This window comes from Schistocerca americana, chromosome 8 (assembly GCF_021461395.2).
Source record: "Schistocerca americana isolate TAMUIC-IGC-003095 chromosome 8, iqSchAmer2.1, whole genome shotgun sequence".
Lineage (NCBI taxonomy): Eukaryota > Metazoa > Arthropoda > Insecta > Orthoptera > Acrididae > Schistocerca > Schistocerca americana.
The window spans coordinates 194,687,503-194,710,927 of NC_060126.1; the positions used below are offsets into that span (position 1 = coordinate 194,687,503).

At 39.6% G+C, this 23,425-nt stretch overlaps 1 protein-coding gene across 4 annotated transcripts in view; it reads right to left on the minus strand.

Moving 5' to 3' along the window:
- Positions 1 to 531: 531 nt before the first annotated feature.
- LOC124544818 (nucleolin 1-like) overlaps positions 532 to 23,425 on the minus strand; it is a 29,435-nt gene continuing 6,541 nt past the window's right edge. Inside the window, exons 3-9 of one of the 4 annotated variants that reach the window (XM_047123512.1) lie at positions 18,314 to 18,481; positions 12,462 to 12,824; positions 11,798 to 12,379; positions 10,845 to 10,969; positions 8,010 to 8,069; positions 7,194 to 7,280; positions 532 to 1,043 (exon numbers count right to left, since the gene is read on the minus strand). In XM_047123512.1, the coding sequence (XP_046979468.1) occupies positions 888 to 1,043; positions 7,194 to 7,280; positions 8,010 to 8,069; positions 10,845 to 10,969; positions 11,798 to 12,379; positions 12,462 to 12,824; positions 18,314 to 18,481 (1,541 nt within the window). In that variant the 3' untranslated portion in view covers positions 532 to 887. Of the gene's footprint in view, positions 1,044 to 6,357; positions 6,843 to 7,193; positions 7,281 to 8,009; positions 8,070 to 10,844; positions 10,970 to 11,797; positions 12,380 to 12,461; positions 12,825 to 18,313; positions 18,482 to 23,425 lie in introns of all 4 variants that reach the window. The other 3 variants (XM_047123509.1, XM_047123511.1, XM_047123510.1) reach the window with 3 other exon arrangements.

Consider the following 23,425-nt stretch of genomic DNA (forward strand, 5'->3'; position numbering starts at 1 on the left):
TATTACCAGCTCAACAAAATGCAGATCATGAAGCTCCAGATTTCACTCATTTGTTTCATAGGTATCTTGTAATGACCCACAACAGGTTACTAATCACTGTCACAATAATCAATGCTTCAACTTTTTGCCTTAGTAACTGTTGCATTTTATAAACTTAAGTAATTAAGCTGTGTGACATACATTAAACAACAAAAACAGTACTTTAAAAAACGTGCATCTAATCTCTCAACTAAGTTGGTTTAGTATTCAATGTCTTCAGTGTTTTCACTAAATAGTCTATTGTTTAAAAGTCAAGAGAATCAACAAATACGAGGTATATTTCCACAAGTTTTACAGGCTGTAATGGAAATGAGAATTACACTGCCCAGATAGCACGACATGAAACAAAGAAATGGTTAATATTTAGTGGTGTCAAAACTAATTTGTACTCTATGGAATAATGATAATTTAAAAACTTTTCACTGCTCTCATTTACACAACTGGAGACTATTATTTAAATAGTCTTTCATTTTTGTAAAAAAACACAATGAAAAAAATCAGCACCATCACACTTTATGAAGGTTATTTGTAATTACAAAACAGCAAATATTCTGTACCATTTAAGAGTAAGGATACTCTCTGGTTCATTTACAATGAATTAACATGCTAAACCTGTTTCCAGTAGCAATATAGTTCTAAAATAATGTATGAATGCACCAGTCTTCTCTCCATTTACGATTTATGTACAAAAGAACCACCACAAGCAGTACAAACTTCACAGCACACACACTCGCTCTTGTTTCACTCATAATAAAATAATTTTTAAAGAACAGTAACACAGTGAAGTTTCAATAAATTCATTCCTGAAATCAGGAACATAATCACTTTGCATTCCACACAATGCACTATCAGTCCTCAAACTTTATAGAGTTAACAGCAACCGAGATCTGTCCTCCACGGTATGAACCACGTTTTTTCTTAGTTTTCTCGTGTCTAAATGATTTTCCTCTCGTGAACTTCAGATCTTGGTATGCACGTTCACCCCATGAACCTCTTGCTCCTCTCTGAAATTATAAAAACAAATTTTATTTTTGCTGCACACAAATTAAATTTGCACTAAATTTGCTAACCAATGATTCTGATTCTGAACTGTAAAGAATGTTAAGTTTATTCAAATCTATACATTTACTTACACTCCTTCACTAATCACTGACAAGCTCTGAGCATATTATCTACGAACCATGTAATTTGGAAACATTCTATGATTACTAAGAATGTTATCTTACAGCATCTTTTCTTCACTAAAAGGTTTGCCAGTCCAGAAAATTAAGCAACTATTAACTGGAGGGACTAGAAAAGCGAGTGACGATAAGAAAATAATCAAGACAATATTCTGAGTGATGTTTTAGAGGAGGATGAAGTCAAATTTTCCTGCAACAAGATCTGGAGGATCACTGGATCTAGATTAACCAGTAATAAGAGCAATCTTAAGGCTTTGCAAACCCATTCAATTAAGTCCCTAAAACTAACCTCTTATCAGAACAGTTGAGTGCTACCAACTGCCTCTGAACAGCATTAATGGTCACACCATGCAGTAAATAGGTAAAATTTATCTGGTCAAATTGGTTTATACACTTACGTAACAATTTTCAACATATATACAGGGTGTATGTAAAGTCTGGGAACACTCATTTATTGCACAAGAACCAAACATTGTACAGATATCATACATATGTAGTCATTTTGAAGAGAAACCCTGAAAGTTTTTATCTTCACGTATACCGCCACAGTGTGGTTTGGTAATTTGCCGATAGTCAGCACTAGCTGCAAACATGACGAGATCAGGTGCGGAGCGAGCTTTCTGTGTGCTTGAGTTTGACAAAAACATGTGTGCTACAGCTGTTCACTGGATGTTTAGAACTAACAAGGGAACCTCCCCATCGTACCCCCCTCAGATTTAGTTATAAGTTGGCACAGTGGATAGGCCTTGAAAAACTGAACACAGATCAATCGAGAAAACAGGAAGAAGTTGTGTGGAACTATGAAAAAATAAGCAAAATATACAAACTGAGTAGTCCATGTATAACATAGGCAACATCAAGGACAGTCTGAGGCAAGGAGCACCGTGGTCCCGTGGTTGGCGTGAGCAGCTGCGGAACGGGAGATCCTTGGTTCAATTCTTCCCTCGAGTGAAAGTTTTACTTTATTTTCGCAAAGTTATGATCTGTCCGTTCGTTCATTGACGTCTCTGTTCACTGTAATAAGTTTAGTGTCTGTGCTTTGCGACCGCACCACAAAAGCGTGCGACCGTGCGATTAGTAGCACGCTTTTGCGGTGCGGTCGCAAAGCGCAGACACTAACTAAACTTATTACAGTGAACAGAGACGTCAATGAACGAACGGACAGATCATAACTTTGCAAAAATAAATAAAGTAAAACTTTGACTCGAGGGAAGAATTGAACCAAGGACCCTCTCGTTCCGCAGCTGCTCACGCTAACCACGAGACCACGGCACTCCTTGCCTCACACTATCCTTGATGTTTCCTATGTTACACATGAACTACTCAGTTTGTATATTTTGCTTATTTTTTCATAGTTCCACACAACTTCTTCCTGTTTTCTCGATTGATCTGTGTTCTGTTTTTCAATGGCTATCCACTGTGCCAACTTATAACTAAATCTGAGGGGGGTGCGACAGGGAGGTTCCCTTGTAAGTATGGTAAGAAGCCACCAACAAGGACACACATTCATGTACCACCTCTACCACATGATGTAGCAGAGCTCCAGGAGACACTACGGGAAGCTACTGTCACAGTCGACAATGCCATGCTGGGACAGGTATGCCAAGATTTTGATTACCGTATTGATGTCTGCCGGGTCACTCATGGTTAACATATCGAATGTTTTTTACTAACTTTCAGAGTTACTCTTCAAAATGAAATATGTATGACATCTGTACAATGTTTAGTTCTTGTGCAATAAATAATTGAAAGTGTTCCCAGACTTTATTTATACCCTGTATTAACTTTTTTGAAAGCAGCAGCACGAACTCACGAAACACACATTTGGATAGCCACTTTGTGGTCTATATTCCACTGCCAGTTAAGCATGGACATTCATGTACCCTTCACAGCTTGCCTGACTATTTTATATTTCTCCTTTACTAAGAAGACATGAAATTATTCCAAGTTAAATGCAATCACTGAAATGTCGTAGGCAACAGCAAGTTGCAACAACCAGGGGGAACAGGATTGGGATACATTGGCTAATAAAGTACATTAACATAGCTAATAACAAATTTAAACAAAGTAGTTCAAAAGTGATTAATTTACTGTGAAAAGAAAACTCAACAATGGTCTACAAGGAGATAAAGATTTTAACTATCACCTTTAAAAAAACAACAGTTTTGTTTGGATATACGTGTATGCAGTTTTAGACAACACAATTTCCTTGCCACAGTACCATAATTTGATACTATAAGAGGCAAAACAATTGGACAGCGCAATGATGAAAAGGGTATGCATTAGGGACTTTTAAATCTGTAAAATCAGCTTGAAGACTTTGACTTCAACATCTCTGCCACCACTGCTGATTTCGTTATTCCAATTTCACCAATTCATTTATTACATTGATGTAAAAATTTGAAATGTCTAAAAAATACCACCACAGTAAATACTAGGAATTCAACTCAGTTGCCCCAGGACTCCAAACAGACCGTATGTTTAGCACAACCATGCTGAAAGAAGGCAATGAATTCTGCTGAAACCACAGCCTCCAGGGTTAGTCAGAAGAAAAGGCACATGCTTTCAGTGATGATATTATTGGTGATTCTGAACAAAAGGACTTCAAATTAACATATGCCCTTTTCTTAACTGTATCAGACATATAGCCGTTTGAAAACAAACCACAGGCATCAGTCGCATGCGATTTTTCACCAGCATTCACATGTGAATACGACCGAAGTGACAAACAACAATGTTATCTTTACTGACTATTTCCATGTGTGCATCACTTGCACACATTGAGAGTCCTGCAAGTGAACAAGTTGCTTACCTCATGTGTCTGTACTACAGTGGTTGCACCACTATACTACAGTGTTACATCCAGTCAAAGCAGTATAGGTCAATGTAGTGAAAATGCAACAGGTCTTCACATATGAGGACTGTGGTGACATGATCTTCATCCACAGGTTTTGCAAAGGGAATTCCAGAGCCACAGTTCAAAAATCATGTTTTCCTAATCACAGAGTTCTGGATAGCAAGGTGTCTGGCAGATTACACGAGTGTAGTATGCTTCCCAGCGTGCATGTATCTGAATGTCTGATCCAACAGGATCTTAGTGAATTTGAGAACATTCTTGAACTAGTAGAACACAGTCCAACTATCAGTCCTAGAACAACTCCTGTGCAGCTACAAGAGCTGCGAAGTGCACTGAAATTGACATTTTTCTCAGAAAATTAAGAGGAAATACTTTCATATGACTTTTTTTATTTACAATCACAAATATCATTGTCCCTCAGAGCATGCACATTTCCTCCTGACTCACCATTTATAATTTTTCACAAACTGGCAAAAAAAATTCAGAATCCATAAATACTGACTGGACTGGGAAAGCAACACCTGAAATGTGGTGTGCAGCCTGCATATGTAAAACTTGTTCTTGAAATACATGTCTCAAAACAGTCAAACATTTCATTTATAACAGATACTCTTCTCAATACATTAAAACGTATTCATTGCCTAATAAAGCAAATAGTAAATGTGACAATTTGTATCTCATACTGATGCCACAGGCCATCTGTAGTAGCACACTCCTCTCACATGTCACACAATTTTATACAATCACAGCATAACAAAAAATCTGAAAGTCACTGTACTTGTCATTCCCAAAGGGAATATGACAAAGTTGATGCAATGAATACAATTAAAGTCATGTTTATGGAAGCAGTTCACATGTGCTGTATCATGTCCAACAGAAAACAGATACTTTAGCAACAAGTATGTTCCACTAGTTTATTGTAAACTGTTGAATACTGTCAAAGACAAAACCAGTGTGGAACAAAAGTATTAAATTAGAACCATGATTAAAATTCTGTTTTACTGGAGTATCAACAAGATGTGACATCCATTCATTTCAATCCATATGCATCCCCCAATGAGATAGTACAAATTAATGTTGTTCACTGAAAGTTACATTGAATACACCTAATTTACCCAATTAGCTGAGGTTTTTTTCCCTAACTTCATCATTCAAAAAATACAGGGCAGTCATTCATTCACATATCAAACCATTGCTGCTGACACCAACATTTACACTGTTTAATAGATGATTATAGGGGTCATCTTACATTTACAGGTGAAGCTTTGGCCATTGAGGTTTTGTACAAATTTATTTTGAACACTTTTAAAGTGTAGCAGGGTTTGGCAAATAATACTTTCATTCGAATAGGTCCAAGATTTCCTGATATGCATGAGCATTCAATACAGTATCGATTTTGCTCGATCATGTGACATTCGACTCGCAGTGCTAGTGCAATGCATAGTTGAGAAACTATGAACTAACCACTAAATTACTTGATTCTGAATCCCAGTCAACATTTTATTTGCTTCTGAGAAACTGAAACAATTTATCAACTGAGAAATTTGGTCACTGATCATGTAAGAATACTGGGGAAATCATTACAAGATTGTGACATTCAAATTAAATGAGAAAGAAAATTAATAAAGAATTAAATGCCTAACAACTAAAAATCAATCAGCAATCATCATCGTAAGAATAGATAATGGCGAAAGGACCCATTGGGGAGATAATACAGACAGACAGCACTAGATTGCAGAACAAGTGAAATCTGGAGAACTGTACTGAATCACAGTTGGGATGATCTATTTACATACTAGTTGCTGTTATATACGACCACTCTAGAAGATATTGCCATCCACATTTAACTGTTGCTCAAGTACAGCACTACAGATCAGCTGGAAGGGGTACTGTGACACCATCTTGGCTGAGAAGTTCAACTACAATCAATGTGGGGAGGGAGGGTGTTGCACAAGCACCAAATTTCACTGTGCTGCCAACCATGGGAATCTACACTGTGTATTCTGGCTTTGAACAAATGCCTACATCATTTAAACTGCAGTTTGCCCGAATCCAATGGATGATCAGTAAATGGCAAAGTTTAGAATATGTGTAACGTAAACTTTTTAGGCAGAGACCTTAGGTCAATGAAAGTTTGCAATACTGAGTAGTCTGAATATGTTAAACTTATTTCTCCCAAGCAGCCTCTTAAAAAAAGGTGACTCATCTTATATTCGGTGTCGTCAGACTATTAAATATGATAATTTACAACCAAAATTACGGTGAAATTTAGTTACTCACCAGTCATCAGCATTGTCAAATTTAATTTTCTTATTCTCCTGCTGACCTCCAAATGAGTCTCTCTTCTGGAAATTTCCTTGTCCTCCCCTACCACCACCAAATCCTCCCCTACCTCTCCCTCCTCTATCACCACCACGACCACCTCTAAATCCACCTCTCCTGTCACCATCACCCCAACTCTTGCGGAAACCACCTTTCTCGCCGTCACCGTCACCATCCCCATCTCCCCAGCTTTTACGGAAGCCACCACCTCCACCAAACGAATTCCTATTTCCTCCACCTCTGCCACCCCAACCACCTCTTCCACCCCTGTCACCACCAAAACCACCTCTACCACCTCTTCCTCCTCTGTCACCTCCGCGACCACCTCTGAAACCGAAACCACCTCTGTTCCCTCTAAAGTTCCCACCACCACCGCGTCCACCAAATGAACCACGACGATCTTCCCAGAATTTTTTCTGCCCGCCCTCATCTTCATCTTCATCCTGGACAAAAGAGAACAAAAAGTTAGACTTGCCACAAGACAATGTGCACAATGGGAGACGATCTGCAGCATGTGTAGGTACCTGTAAACAAGGAGGCAAAAATTACAACTACAATGCCATGTTCATGAAACTTGTATAACAATATTAAAGATCTACAGAGAAACAGGCCTGACCCATGGCTGGCTTTCACTGCAACAAACTGTTGCTGGCTCTGACACTTTGAAACAATCTGAAAGAAACTAATAAATACTAAGGCAACAAATATATGAACTGCCATTTTTAACTAATCATCTCCCTTGTGACACTTGTCTTGCTTCAGTCTGTCAGACAGCCAGTATTTCTATTCTTTACCTTTGCGTCAAATGAATTGTTTCTCAGCCGTGGGTCAATTTCAACCTCGTCTGAACGAATTCTCCGAAAAGGTGATGACCTGCGTCCCTGCAATGGCACCAACCCAAAATACTGACTAATTAATACATGGACATGGCTTTGCATTTAATATAAACACATCACGACACTACAGATCAACTGTTCCAGGGCTACCATGAAGCAAAACTGAAGTAAATGTGTACAAAGGTGGTGATGAACAATCTCCATCCAATAGTAATGACAAAACTGCACATTAACTACACACCAACATTTACTGCTAATTAACTTTTTTGCAGTATGCAAATATTTTCACACATTTATATTTCTACATTTTATTCTTCTGAGAGAGTAGCGTATCTCTCATCTACAACTTAAAAATCCAACAATGGAAAAGCCAGGATAGAATTTAACAATATTACAAAAAGGAAAGTTGCTACTCACTATATAGCGGAGATGCTCAAATGCAGGTAGGCCCAACAAAAAGACTGTCACAAATCAGCTTTTGGTCAGTATAGTCTTCATCAAAAATACGCCGCACGTGTGAGCTGTGTTTGCACGTGTATCTATTTTTGACAAAGGCCATACTGGCCAAAAAGCTAATTTGTGACAGCCTTTTTGTTGCTCCTATCTGCAACTCAGCCTGCTCTGCTATATGGTGAGTTTTCATAACATTAGCAAAAAATCTGGTAACCATTAAAATTCTAACACTGTCTTTACAGAATTACTTCCTCATACTGAAAACAGAATTTAAATGTGAAAGTGGATTCTGTATATTGTATAAAAATCTATATGGCTTACCTTTTCACCATTCATGGTTTCACCTTTGACAAAATTGTTGTAGTTGTTTGCAGGCTTCTTCTGAGGAAAAAAAGAAAAAAAAATACTTTAATGGTGCACAGAGAGAGAGAGAGAGAGAGCTCACACAGTTCACTGGAAGCAATGTCTCTACGATTCCCTGGTGTTAACACTGCTCAGTCCAAGTGGAACTGAGAATTGATGTGCGAAAACCACATACACAACAAATCTATACACTGACAGCTCTGCCATCCCGATATTTCCATAAGTATATGGTCGGTGTCACTGGCAGACGAAGGTTCAGCCCAAGGTCACTGACAAACATTCAGCCCAAGCTCATTAACAGACATTTGGTCAATGACAGCTTTAGACCCAAATGAATAAGATAAGACTAAACAACAGAACATCCTTGTCTCAATGTGAAATGAGGGATAACTGAATCCTATTTTTTTTGGAGGCAATTTCATGAGAACCCAGAAATGGAATGTCAGTTCCATGATCGACTAACATGTGCACGTTGTCTTTCTTTATATAGGGTTGTCAAATTTACAGGCCTCTCTTCAAACCCAACCTGCAAGGGACTATCACTGTTACAATTTCCAACAAGCAGCTACAACAATTATTTTCAACAGAATGCCAAATGACTTCCAATATTTACAGGGAATGGCAACAACAGCAAGAAAACTCAGAACACAGATTGCTATTAAACAAATTTGAACCTGATCCTAGATTTTCACTTTTTATCTAGAATTCAATTCTTTTACAGCCTTTTATACCTCCAGATACCTTTCTTCCTCACAGGTCCAATTCAAATCCCTTACATTTCCGATCCCAACTTTTCTGGGCTTTCTACTATTAATTTACATATATTTAACACATGTAACGAATAACCTTACAATTAATGACCAAAAAACCTGACTCTTTTTGCAAGAGAGAGTACTGCCCTTCCTTCTTTTGTCTACCGTTTAAAGTTTTGTATGAGTATAGCCTGTCAATAGCGAAGTATCCAACATGACACACTTTCAAAAAATTTCTACAATTTTCCTACATCATCAAATATTTGGCTACCGCGAAGGAAATTGTGTTGCAACAAGTATACTTCATGAAAACGTATTAGGGAGCATTACACATTTAACAATTACAGAACAAATTTTAGTAGTGTACAAAAACACTACAAAAAATGTCTGACAGGTGCTCATTACTATGTTAAACAAAACTAACCACAGTACCTAGCTTTGGCTTTAATTGCCATGAAAGAAACAGTCATGGTTAAATCAATGATTCAATCTTTTGGTTGTAAATGGAATGGAAATCTTATGAGCCACAAGAGCAATACACAAAACAAATGTTGTTCACACATGAGAGAAGGGACTCAAGAATCCTTCACATTTATAAAGCCATATGTTAAGCAATCAACATTTTGAAAATTCCATTCAATGCAACCAATAAATTTTATCAATCCATTTGCTTCTAGTCTATGCATCAGTTAGCACCAGGAAAAATTTTGCTCTTTTAATTTTGGGTCTCTGGGTCAAACAAATCATTGCTGACTTTCATCTATCAAAGCGGAGATCTAGGGACTCCTCCCTTTGTGCCAACTGGGAAGAGATTTTGAAATATAGTTCCAATGCTGACTAGGGTATACCTTTCGGCAATTTGCTCAAACATGGTTATCAATAACTCAGGAAATAGCTTAGCTTAACAGTTACAAGACAAATTTTTTACAATTTTCATTAATACCCACATTTGATGGTGCAGCAGAGAACCTAACTTGAAATATACTCAGAACAGACAAGAATGGCACAGAGTTTACAGAAGACCTTGGGGGACATCAGTGACATAGTGGAATACTGCAGAACAGATGACACACAAAGAGCACTGAAGGAAAACAGATGAGTGTATGAAGATGGTATCTGTTCTTTCGGACATGCCCAATTACCATTGGTAATCTTGCAGCTCTTGAAGAATTAAATTACAATGAAATCCAGACCATTAGCTGCTTACAGGCATTGATAAATACCAATGGGTACAGTTGAAAATGTGTGCCACAAGCAGGACTCAAAAGTCGAGATCCCCTCTTACATGGCAGATGCTCTATCCAACTGAGCCATCGAGGACACAGTGGATAGTGTGACTGCAGGAACTTATCTCTGGCACACTTCCCGTGAGACCCACACTTCCAACTTACTGTCCACAGACTAAATTTGTAGAGCCTCTGCCAACTATACTCTTTACTCGTGGCAGTCAATCTACCGATTCCCGTAAGAGTTCGAGCATTGTGAGTGCTTCTGCATTGCTTAAACCCTTACAGGAATTTGTAGATTAACTGCCGTGAGTTAAGAGTATAGTTGGCAGAGGCACTACAAATTTATTGTGTGGACAGTAAGTTGGAAGTGTGGGTCTCACAGGGAGCGTGCCAGTGGTAAGTTCCTGCAGTCGCACTATCCACTGTGTCCTCGATGGCTCAGTCAGATAGAGTGTCTACCATGTAAGTAGGAGAACCTGGGTTCGAGTCTGTCGGGGCACACATTTTCAACTGTCCCCTTTGACATTTATCAACGCCTGTAAGCAGCTTATGGTCTGGATGTCATTGTAGCTTCAATAGATGAGTGAGGCGGAAGGAAATAGAAGAGGCCTTCAGTCATCAGTATAAGGATAATACATTAACTGATTGTTTCACTTACAACATGTTACTTGCAATCACCGCCTCCCTGAATTTCTTCTTTTGGTCTCCTGGACATCATTTTATCAAGCTACTCAGGGTAACTGAAAATGTTACATTCTTATAACCAAAGCATTAGCTTTGCCAAGCAATGCATATTACATTGACAAACTCACCTTGGGTTGTTCATTATCTTCGTCATCATCGTCGTCATCGTCATCATCATCGTCCTCCTCCTCTTCCTCAGGATGAGGTCGCTTGACACCCCCTTGTGCTTGCTTCACTGCAGGTGATGGTTTTGCTACAATTAAGAGAAATGTCAGTAAGTGTCTCCTATAAATAACATGACTCAAGTAAACAAATACATCCGTACCACAAATATTTTGAAACCCTACTGAAAAACAAAGCTAACAGTATTTTAATAGCTGCAGTATCCAAGACAATGAAGTTAATTCCTCTATAAAATTGTAGTGCAGAAAAAGTTGAAATTAATTATTACAAGTACAATGCATGAACAGTAGTATAAAAAGGATACACACTACTATATTTCAAATGCCATGTGAATAGATTTGTACGAGACCCACAGGTGGGAAAGTGTTAATACATTATATGAGCAATTAAAAAATTGGATCATATAGTGACAACATAATGCACTTCAGAAAAAAAGCCTATAACAGACAATTATTAAACTGATGAGTCACATCTTTTTGACCAAGTAGTATTCAGTCTACTCAACATTTTGCCTGTGCTACAGACATTTGAGTTCACAATAGATTTAGCTCATCTAATGAATACAATTTAAACTAGTAGATCGAAGCTCACAGTGATGCCTTCCATGTTTAGATGAAAGAAAAGATTGCGAAAACATTATGTAGTAAACGAAGTATGAAGAAAATTTATATTTAATTGTGATGGAAAGTAATGATACACACTAAACAATTATCACCAGCTTTCTGTAACAGACATTTTATGGGCTTAATAATCTGACCAATTTCCAAACAGGGAAATAATATGGAAACATATCTATAGATAACATAAAATAATCTTTGTTAAACACATGCGTATAGAGTTCATATAACTAATATCATCTGCATTTGCATACACTATGCCAATAATGAGATTAAAGCACCTGGTGTATCCTCTGAACTGTCAGAGTCGTCATCAGAAGACTCCTCTGCAGCAGCAGCAGCAGCAGCCTTCTTTGGTGGTGGTTTGGTAACATTTTTCTGCATTGTTGGTCTGGCTGGCACCTTTGCTGGTTCATCTTCATCTGAACTGTCATCAGAGTCATCTGAGCTCTCCTCTGCCTTGGCTTGCTTGGGTGTTTGTGAGGCCTTGCCAGGTGGTATTTTTGCTATTTGAAGTGGCTGAGGGGTTTTCTTAGCTGGAGGCTCATCGTCAGAACTGTCATCAGAGTCGTCAGAACTTTCATCATCAGCAGCAGCAGCAGGTTTCACTGTTGCCTGTTGCGATTTCTTGACTACTGGTGTACTCTTCTGTGCTACAAGCTTAGTTTTCATCGTCTGTGGGGCTGCTTCATCTGAACTATCATCTGAATCTTCTGAGGAACTCTCCTGAGCTGGAGTGACAGGTTTCTTTGCAGATACTGCCTTCTGAGGAGTTTTGGCACCCGCCTGTACAGGTGTCTTCATCCCCTTTTTCTGAGCTGCCAATTGGGGTTTCGGTTTTACCGTAACATCGTCTTCAGAACCTAACGCAGATAATTTTTCAGGAATATTAGCATTCAAAGACATCAAACAACAATAATAAAACATAGCAAAAACATTACTCACTATCATCAGAATCAGAACTAGATTCTTCTTTTGGTTGCGGCTTTGCAGCTACTTTCTGAGGAACATTTGCTTTTGGCTTCACTACAGCAGTCTTTGACTGCTCTTCCTCCGATGACTCTTCTTCACTGCTATCTTCCTCAGGTTGAGCTGGTTTCTTCTGCACAATTGCCTTTGCAACAGCAGGCTGCTTCTGTTGATTTTTCTGTTGCTTTTGATTCTGCACTGGCATTTTAGCTGCAGGTTTGGTCTTTGGCTGTTCATCTTCAGACGACGAATCATCACTGCTGCTTTCTTCAGCTACAGCTTGCTTTTTCTGGTTTGCCTTTGTGACAGGAGTTTTCAACTGTGGAGACTTTGCAGGAACTAGAACAATATTAACAATTTACAGGTAAGGCGAATATGAAATAGAAAAACCAACAAGAAAGCAGAAGTTCCCTTACATTTCAAAGTAACATTGCTGGTGACTGACTGCATTATAAATAAGTTCCATTCATTAATTGAGTCTCACAGAACGAACTCCAGGGTTTGATTGCAAAGGCAATAATTCCCATCTTAACACATTACAACTATCTTAAATCGCAATGAGGTCCGCATTGAAGTGCAGGACCCCAACAGTTCGGAATTTTTCACAGTTGCATCTCATCACAACCACCCCAATAACACCTCCAGTAAGACCATACTCTGTTAAGCTGCACTCTGAAAAACTTACTATCTACTCTTAACCGCAGAAACCTTAAATTCTTTACAGCTGGAACTATTGGAGCAATTTAACCTAAATGTTTTACACGTGACTTAATGGAAAAATTTCTAAGACACTCTTTGCACCCCAGAACTGATGGTGGTGCGGGCGACTTAAAAATAAATGAAAATGACCAATATTGCTAACAGGTCATGCTAAATCAAACATTCACTAGAACTCTCTACAGTACAGCCATTTGATACAAACCACGAAAAGCTTCCTCACTTTTGAACAACAGATGTTTAGCTGCTATTATATCATAGGTGAATAATTGTTGAAGTAGATATCCCGTTTGCCCAGAAGCCTCAAGCCACAGCAAATTCAAGAACATTAAATAAGACAAAACTTGTAGAAACAAAAAGTGCAAGCTCTCCTAACATACTGACAAGGACTGATCCTTACCATCTTTCATGATGAAGGGAAAAACCCAATCCACACCATCTAGTGTTGCAGAGTGGGCAACACACTGGCAGCCAACATGGGAGGGATCGAGTGACTTCCAGGGTAAGAAGTCTTCCTCTATCAAGTGACAATGGCCTTCCACAGTAGATAAGAATGTAGAAGTGCGAAGCACTCTTGCCCTTGGGATGAAAAACTGTCCCTTAAGGCAGAAGCGCCAATGAAAACAGGCATAGACATACAGGATTAATAATCTTTTAAATATTTTGTATTAGCTGAAAAACTGCTAACGCTGCTAACAAGGAAACCCCTTCCAACTGGGGAGTAAGATGGGACGTCAAATATGGAAAACTACATGTGGTATCCAATCCACAGTTGCCATGGGGAGCACGAGCAAATCATCAGATTCTGAAGAACTTGCACAAACAGGATGGAGAGAGCCTGAGATTTTTGAAAACAGGCAGAACAAAAATAAAGCACGTGCAGAAAAATTCACTTCTGAAAACTGGAATGCTTCTACAGAGGATATTCTTACTAAACACAACATACTCATTACGGCAATACAAGAAATAAAATTTACAGATGAGCATGCCTCTAAAGGAGGAAGCTACAGAATTTTCAAAGGAAAAGTAAGGGAAAGGTTTTATGAAAAATGACCCACATTTTGAAACTGCTTTCACTGTCAACTGCAAAATTTTAGATTCCATAAGAGATTCCCAGTCACTTAATGGAAGACTATCCATGCTATCCTTCACATGCACCAATCAACCACACCAATAAAACAAACAGAAGACAGAAATTTTGGGAAGAACTAAGAAATTACTGCCAAAATTCCAAATAAACACACTATAATACAGTCACAGGATTTAGTGCACAATTGGGCAGAGAGAAAAATTCACATGCACTGTTGGGAACTACCCACCTTACAAAAGGACAAAAACACCAAAACACTAATAGGACTCTGCAGAGAACCAATCCTGTAATGAAATTCACTGATTTTAGGCATCTCCCCAGAAAACAGCAAGCTCTCCAAACCTAAATTTAGATGAATTTCAAATATATCCAAATAATCCTCCAAGAAATCTAGACTGTTAAGATAATAAGGAATTTAAGTTTCACCCTGGATAAATAGTTGTCAGAATTTAAGTTAAATTCCAACAAAGGAATACGAAGTGATAAGCCAAACCCAGGACTCAAATATAACATTGAAAAACTCAAAGAATGAAGTAACTTTTGCAATAAACTGTAAACAAAAAATACTGAAAATTGCAAACTGAAAATTTTGTTTGAAGAGCAAAAGAAAAGTCTCTTCTTGAAAACCAAAAGCCATGTGTAATGGAATTTCTGATGTGATTAAACAGCCACAACACAAAATGCATGGCTAAAATGGAATAAAGCCAAGATTGTGCAGAACTGGATAAGATTCCTTGAAACAAGGGAGGAAACAGAAGCAAGGAATACTAAGACTAACTATGATAAAATCAATCAGACTGCAAAATGAATACAAGAAATTTTTACAACACTTTAAAAGGAAGTTAAATATCAACACGGTTACTGAAGAAATACATATTTAGAACAGATTCTCCAATAAAAGTCAATAATAATGTATCGGAATAAAGGATCTAAAAATTGCATTATCAGTTCCGACAAATTCAGGAGAACCTTTGACTAAGCTGATAGGAAGTCCTGTGTGAAAAATTCAATGAACACAGCTTATATAGTAAAACCACACCTCTAATTATGTAAACACTAGCAAGTGTCATGTCTCTTCCCACTCTTCTTTAATTGTGTTCTGGGGGGGGGGGGGGGGGGGGGCTATTATGACCAACTGCAGAATCTGAGAATGACGAGAAAGAAGCTTTCTACGAATCTCTGGAAAGAGCACATGATGAATGCCCAGGGCACAATACAAAAATACTCACCAAAGACTTAAATTCCCAGGTGGGTAGGAAAAGATCTATAGATCAATAATCGACATCTATAGTAAACATGTCTTAGCAATGACAACGGGGCAAAGTTGATACAATCTGCTACATCTAGAAACATGGTGGTAGGCTCAACATTGTTCCCACACATGGACAGCACAAGATGGAAATACAATAGATAGACCATGTACTAATTGATGCATGGCACAAGTCAGACTTACTGGATGAAAGGAGTTGAAGTCCAAATATAGACACAGATCACTTCCTAGCTTAGGGACAGGTGAGGGCAAGAATATCCAATGCAGTGAAATGAACCTGGCCAAGGACACAGAAATATAACTAACAGCTTTAGAATCCGAAGAAGCAAGAAAACAATATCAGGAGAGTAATTCAGACCCTAGAAAACACTAGAGAATGTAACACTAATGATCAATAGGAAAGATAAAGACAGTGCAGACGGCAACAAGCGAGATACTTGGGAACAGCATAAAGCAAACAAGAACCTTGTGGTTCCATACCGAATGTGAGACAATAACAAATGAAAAAAATGAAGCATACAGGACATTACAACCATGTTGTACCAGGAGGATAATGAAAGAATATAAAGAAAAACAGAATTGAAAAAAGGATCCATCACAGGAAAAAGAGGGAGCGGATGAAGGCAAATATTGAAGAACTGGAGCTTCTGAAGTGCAAACAAGGCAAAGAAATTTTATAGGTACGTGAATAAGGCACAAATCTTTCAAGAGCAGAGCACATATAATAAAAGAGGAAAATTGCGAAATTATTATCAAGTAACCTAACAGACAAAGGAAGAAGACAACTCAGATAATAGTGTGGACCCATCTAACTTAGACAAGGTGAGAACTGCAATGAGGAAATTAAAGAACAAAAGGACAGAAACAGGTGGCATTCCAGCAGAACTTTCCGAACAAGGAGGTTCCAAATTGGAAATGTACATCCTGAAACTGGTTAAACTAATATGGGAGGAAGAGGAAATGCCTCAAACAAGGAAAGTGGGAATTATATACCCTATATATAAGGAGACCAGATGTAATGTGGTAACTATAGAGAGATAACACTGCTTAATATGGGATATGAAATCCCCTAATACACTGTACAACTGACTCCTTTCGATAATAGTGTGGGAGACGGGGCTGTAGCAATGTGGATTTATCCCTGGTATGTCAACTACAGACCGATATTTACCCCAAGACAAATTCTGGAAAAATTCTGGGGCCGGAACATGTGTTTTTATGGATTTTAAAGTAGCGTATAATAGTATAGACAGAACAAATGTATCTAGCTCTGGTGGCTTGGGTATTCCGTGGGCCTGATGAGGTTAGTAAGAACGACAATGAAAGAAACACAAGACTGCATAAAAACTAGAGGAATGTTGTCCAATAATGTGGAAATTAAATATGGAGTACGACGAGGTGATGCGCTGGCATGCCGCCTATTCAACACCACCTTGGAGAAGGTGAGGAGAGAAGCAAATATCTTGAATAGGATAATGATTTTTCATAAATCTGTGCACGTACTGGCCTAAGCGAATGACATCGGCATCGTAGGGGAAAAAAAAAGGCCAGTAGGAACATTGCACCAAATATTAATGAGCAGAAAACTAAATAGCTAGCAGCTGGGAAAGTGCACAGGGAGAATGTGCCAGCCAAAATAACGATTGATAGTTATACCTTTGAAAAAGTCTATCATTTCAAGTACCTCGATTCTATTCCAACCAGCTAATGATATGTCTTGGTGATGAGTATGAAGATGGTTTCAGTGTTGATTCCCGCAACAGTGACGATGGGAGCTCAATGAAACTGCACCATTGTCGCCGTAAACTGGCGAGTGAAAAGCTATGAATATCTGTTATTTATTGCATTACTGTCATAAAATCTAGAGCGAGACATTAATACCTTGGTTATTATTTATTTTGTAAACTATAAATCATACTGTTTTCTAGAGCGAGAAATTAATACCTCGGTTATTATTTATTTTGTAAACTATAAATCATACTGTTTCAAGGTATCTGCCATAATCAAATGCTTATTTCCAGTATTTCTTTGCTCAGTTACCAAAAGTGTGTGCTTTGTTATACTGATGTCTACAGTATTATGCAGTTGTTTATTTCCTGTCATTGTGGTAGTAACTAAAAAATGATTTGTAGTTGCTCAGCAAGTTACATTTACGAGGTGGAACAGAAATCCATATGGCCTGCAGTGTGTATAGAGGTGGTTGTTACATCATTCCCATTAACATGTGATTAAGCTCACTTTGGCAGGATAATGGTACTTTTATTACCTTTCTGCATGCTTTCGCTGCTAACTTAGTGTCACACAAAAACGTGTAGCACAGAAAAATGCAATAAAAACAAATCAACAATTACATTATTGGTCACATGCACTATTAGCAATTAACAAGTTATAACTTAAGGTAGCAGAGCAATAAGACAACAATGAACATTAAAGACTGTGTAAGCTAATTTTCTAGTTGTTGCCCTGTTAACTGCCCTGTACAGAACTAACTATAATTAACTGACTATAGTCGACGTAAAGTAGAAATATTAAAAACTAATGAACGCTATTTATCATTAGAATTCTCACATCTAAATTGTTTTAGAATGTTGAGATTAACATACCATTGTACTTTATATAATAAATTACATTTATTTATACATACAAGCATCTGGGATATAAGAGATTGCTAGTGTACCTAACATTGGCAAGATAGTGAATTTTCAAGCAGGGAGAAGATATATCAAAACTTGATTATCTTCTAACAGATACCTTTGGGCGGAGGTGCTTCATCACTGTCATCGCTGTCTTCACTGCTGCTGCTCTCTTTTTTTGCTTGCACTGAGGCCTTTGGTGTTACTGGAACATCAGTCTTTGCCTTCTGATTTACATTAGTTTTGACAGTTGCAACTTTGGCCGCAGGAGTGTCATCACTATCTTCTATAAATGAGAGTTTTAACGTTAACTCAACTTGAGCAACGTTCTTGGGGTACATACTACTAATATTTAGCAAAATTTTGAAGCACATGTCATAGTCGGATAAAAGGTACAAATGATAATACAAAGACAAATTAATGCCTTGACATTTACAACATAGTCAGTTCCATTTGGCCCTATTTATGTTACTCTTTCAAGATCAATCATATTAACATATAGATTCGTTGTATACTGGGACGATACAGTGTGACCAAGATAAGAGGCCTCATGTTATACTGAATTTGATATTTGAAGCTGAGTGGTGTTATTTCTTAACACTAGGGCAGCACTCAAGAGGTCACTTAATGTCACGTTGCATTGTCAATAGTTCTGCAAAACACTTTTCCAGTGAAACAGATTATTGTTGCAACTCTTTGGATGTGAATTTTTTAAAATGCTACACAAAAGGTTCATGATAGAATACCCACAGAGAGCAGCTCCTACAAAAAGTGTTGTGCCGAAATTGATCACAGATTTTAGAGCAATAGGTTCAGTCACTAATGCCAAATGTAAAACGTCGCTGACAGCCCATGCGTCATTCGCTAAAACGGCCGGTAACTAGACGGCAAACACAAACGAGAACGTAAGGGGTTAAAGAAAGGGCATTCCATGAGGAAATGGCGGACTGTCAAAGGTCGAGTGCAGAGAGTACAAATTGGTGGGGCAGCACCACTTAAATGGCAATAGCTAAAAAAACAGTGCCCATTGTGCAACCTAGCTAAAATGATCTCGTGGTGAGAAGGATGACAGGAAGTCGTCCAAGTTGCTAGGAGAGGCTTAATAACCTGGAGCTTGTTCCTTTGTGAAGGGAGGACCAGTGGTGATGCTGAAGGGACACCACCTCCTGACAGATGGCAATACAGAAATCATTTGGGGGGGAACATAAGAATTAGTGGTCTGGAGCCTTGGCAACATCATCAGACACCTTGTTTCTTGTCAGACCAATGTGAGCAGGAACCAACATAAACATCACACTGGCTCTATCAAGAGTGAGTAAGCGTCAGCTTTCTTGGACCCACTGCACTACGGGATGGACAATGTACAGCACACACAGGTTTTGAAGGGCACACAGTCTAAGCAGATAACACAACTGAAAAGTCTGTGTCTCTATGTACTGCGTGGTCTGATACAGGGCTAAAAGCTCTGTTGTAAATACTGAGCAGTGTGACAGAAGCCAATACTTAAAAACGTCTGTGCCAATGACCAATGCACACCTGAAACCACCTTCAGTGTACACCACGGTACTATCGCAAAGTTCCATGCAAACATCTTGAAACTGAAGGCAATAGAGTGAGGCTGGAATGAAAGCGAATGAAAGCAAAGATGAACACAGGTCATCTCACAAAGCCAAGGTGGTGCAGGGATCACACCCATGGTCAAAGTTGCATGTAGCGTTAAGTTGCCTCAGCAAGAGCCGAAAGCGAACTCCAGGAGATAAGAGAAGAGGGGCACGCCCCATACTAGCGATCAACAGTCATCAAAAAAGGAGCCATAGGATGTGAGGCCACGCATGACACACAAATGGCATGCATATATGTGCTGAGGAGAGAGTCACGGCAGTAGGACAGCCATGGCTCGACAGCTTCTGAATACAGACTCTCAACATGACCAGTGTAAAAGGTCCCAGTGGTCAAATGGATGCCACAAAGGTGGATAGTATTGAAATGGCATAAGAGGGACAGATATGCAGATGCATAAACAAAATACACAGTCTAGTTTCAAACAGACAAGGGACTGGTACAAACAGAGGAGGTTGCAGTGATCTGCTCCCCAGGAAGTACCACTGAGGTCACACAGGACATCAAGAAACCGCATACAGCAGGCTGCCAGGTAAGACATGTGGGAGGACCAACAAAGTTTCCCCGTAGATTCAACAGACAGAAGAACAGCAGGCCCAACCAAAACCAATTGTGGTGCCAGAAATTCATAGAAACTGTTATGTCAGTGGAAAAACAAAAGCCACTGTTGATGCTCCATGAGTGAAGGCAATCTAGACATCACTGAAGATGACGCACTATGAGAAAAGTCCATGAGGAACTGCAATAAACGGCAAAATCGTCAATGAAAAGGGAGCCAGAGATGTCGGCAGGAGACAGGCCATTATAGAAAACCATGAGGCACACTGTTTTCCTGCACAAAGGTGTCCAACATACCTTCAAAACTCATTGTCTTTTCAAAATTCCTGAAGGAAACTGGGCAGGATGCCATGAGACCCCCACATGTAGAGAGTACAGAGGACTCCAGTTCTCCAGGTGTCACAGGCTTAAAAAAAAAGCACCACAGTCTGGGATTTCCACAGAACATCAATCATGACAAGGGTGGTCAAAGTGACGAGATCAACTGCAGAACGGCACATTCGAAATCCTCACTGTGCAGTGGTTAGTATATTGCGAGACTCAAGCCACCCTAACAGCCAGGTATGAATCATACATTCCATCACCTTGCAAACACAACTGGTGAGAGAAATGGAGCAGTAGCTAGAAGGAAGGTGTTTTGTACTTACTGGGCTTAGGTATGGGTACGACATGCCCTCTTCCCAGATGCAGATGTACATATTAAGCAGAAAGTGCTTGCCTGCAGGAGAAAGATGCTGTGACATCTGATTGTTAACAGTGTCAGGCGCTGGGATGAAGTGACAGCATGAACTAACACCCTCATAGTAATGGCGGCATTGTAGCACTCATCAGTCTGAGAAGATAAGGGCATCGCCTATGTCTCGTTTCCGATACAGGAGGGCTGAGTGATAGTGGGAGAAGCTTGAAATCCCTGCAAAATGCCGGCCCAAGATATTGGAATGGCAATAAGGTCCACTATGACAGCATCTGCTACTGCCAGACTGTGGATCTTTGTCCCAGCAACCCTTAGGAGATTGGCCCTCATGACAGACAGGAAGTGGAACTTTTTAAAGTGCTAGTGAATGAAATACAGCTAGCTTTCTTGTTACCCCCTAAGTATGTGACGACACTGTGCATGCAACAGTTCATAATGAATGCAATCTGTCATCATAAGATGACTGTTAAAAACATGGAGAGCACACCTGCCCTGGTGACATCGATTGTCAGAGTAGTCCACTTACAGATTCATGGGACAATCTCAACAGTAAGTGGCATTGTGGTGGTGGTTGGTGGTTTTTGGGGGAAGGAGACCAGACAGCGAGGTCATCGGTCTCATCGGATTAGGGAAGGACGGGGAAGGAAGTCGGCCGTGCCCTTTGAAAGGAACCATCCCGGCATTTGCCTGGAGCGATTTAGGGAAATCACGGAAAACCTAAATCAGGATGGCCGGACGCGGCATTGAACCGTCGTCCTCCCGAATGCTAGTCCAGTGTCTAACCACTGCGCCACCTCGCTCGGTAAGTGAGATTGTCACCAATGCAGTTGATACAGTGGGTAAGACATTTGAGTGTAGTTGAAATGATGACACTGGTATCAGGGCATCGGGTCTGGAATGTATGGCTAGACTGTGATTACTTCTTAGTCTGCCTGATCTTTGACAGAAGCACCATACGTAAGAAAAGGAGGGCGTGGGGACACTAAGGATGTATCTACCTTTTTTCATCACCCGATGGATGGCAATGACACCCTGACCAGACAGATATGTTTGGATTTCTGTCTCACTTGGACCATCAAGCAGCCTAGTGTAAAATAGCACCATGGGAAGCATTCTGAGTTCTATGGGCCTCGACACAAAAAGGATAGTCGTGGAGAAGCAAAGAGGCAAGCAGTTTTTGTGCTTGAGAATCAGTAGTAGTCTCCAAAACCAAATCGCCATTCCATGAACGAGAGCAGGAATTCATAGGGCCAGCGATTGAAAGAACAACTTTCTGAATATAAACAGATTTACCATTGCAAAGGACTTACTGTCTTCAGTATGTAAAACCACAAGGAAATGCAATGCAGCTGGAAGGGTCTTTGAATTGAGAGCTTCATTCCATTTGGTAAATGTGGACTGTGAAGGTTGTGATTGGCTCACTACGAGAAAATCCCCCATGGGTGCCAGTGCCTCTGATGGTGCACTCGTCCAACTGGACCTTAGGTGATTGCTCACACCTCAGGTCACACCACCTGAACACCTGACAGAGGTACTAATCAGCAAATTAGCAGCTCAGGAAATTGCCTCTCCCTGGGCCTGGCCTGTACCAGGGGGTACATGCAAACCCCAACCACCCGTGGCTGGGAATTGTGTGAACCAGTCATCTGTCACGCGTCAGATGCAGGGCCAGCTGTCAGGAGCACACAGGCAGGAAGAACAGAAAGAACCTCAAACACTGAGGCACAAGAAGGAAAGGAGAAGACAAAAGAAAGGAAAATTGAACAAAAAGCAGTAGCGAGACTGTTCTTAAGTCAGCTACTGAAAATGTGAAACACATTCCCCAGACTTGTTCCCAAAGAGGGAAAAAGGAATAGCAAGAGAATAGACATGCAGCACGGAAAGGGAAAGATACCGCACAGGCTGGTGCTCCGTGGTAGCCAAGCAAGAACCTGCCAAAAAGTTACAGGCCCCCTGGGGGGCCTGAATCAGTAGGAGCCACAGCCATTCCAGGGTAATTAAACCAGTAGTGTATAGTCACATACACAAAAGCAATTGAAGTGGATAAAGCTATAGTTTTCTTCATGTAGTTTCTCTGGGAAAACACTAATACTGTACTGCCTGTTTGCCTTTACATTACTCTTAATTGACAAGCAGTCACATTTTCAAAATTTGGAATGTGAGCCATGTTATTAAATTCCGCAACTTTTAGAAGACCTTGTCACAACTCAAATTTAATGACACGAAAAAAGACAAAGCTACAGCAACTGCACACACTACTCCACCCAATTTAATCACCCACTAACATTATCCATTCTGAACAGACATGCCACCAAAAAATGATGTAAGTGTACTTAAGTCTTATGTGCACTTAACACA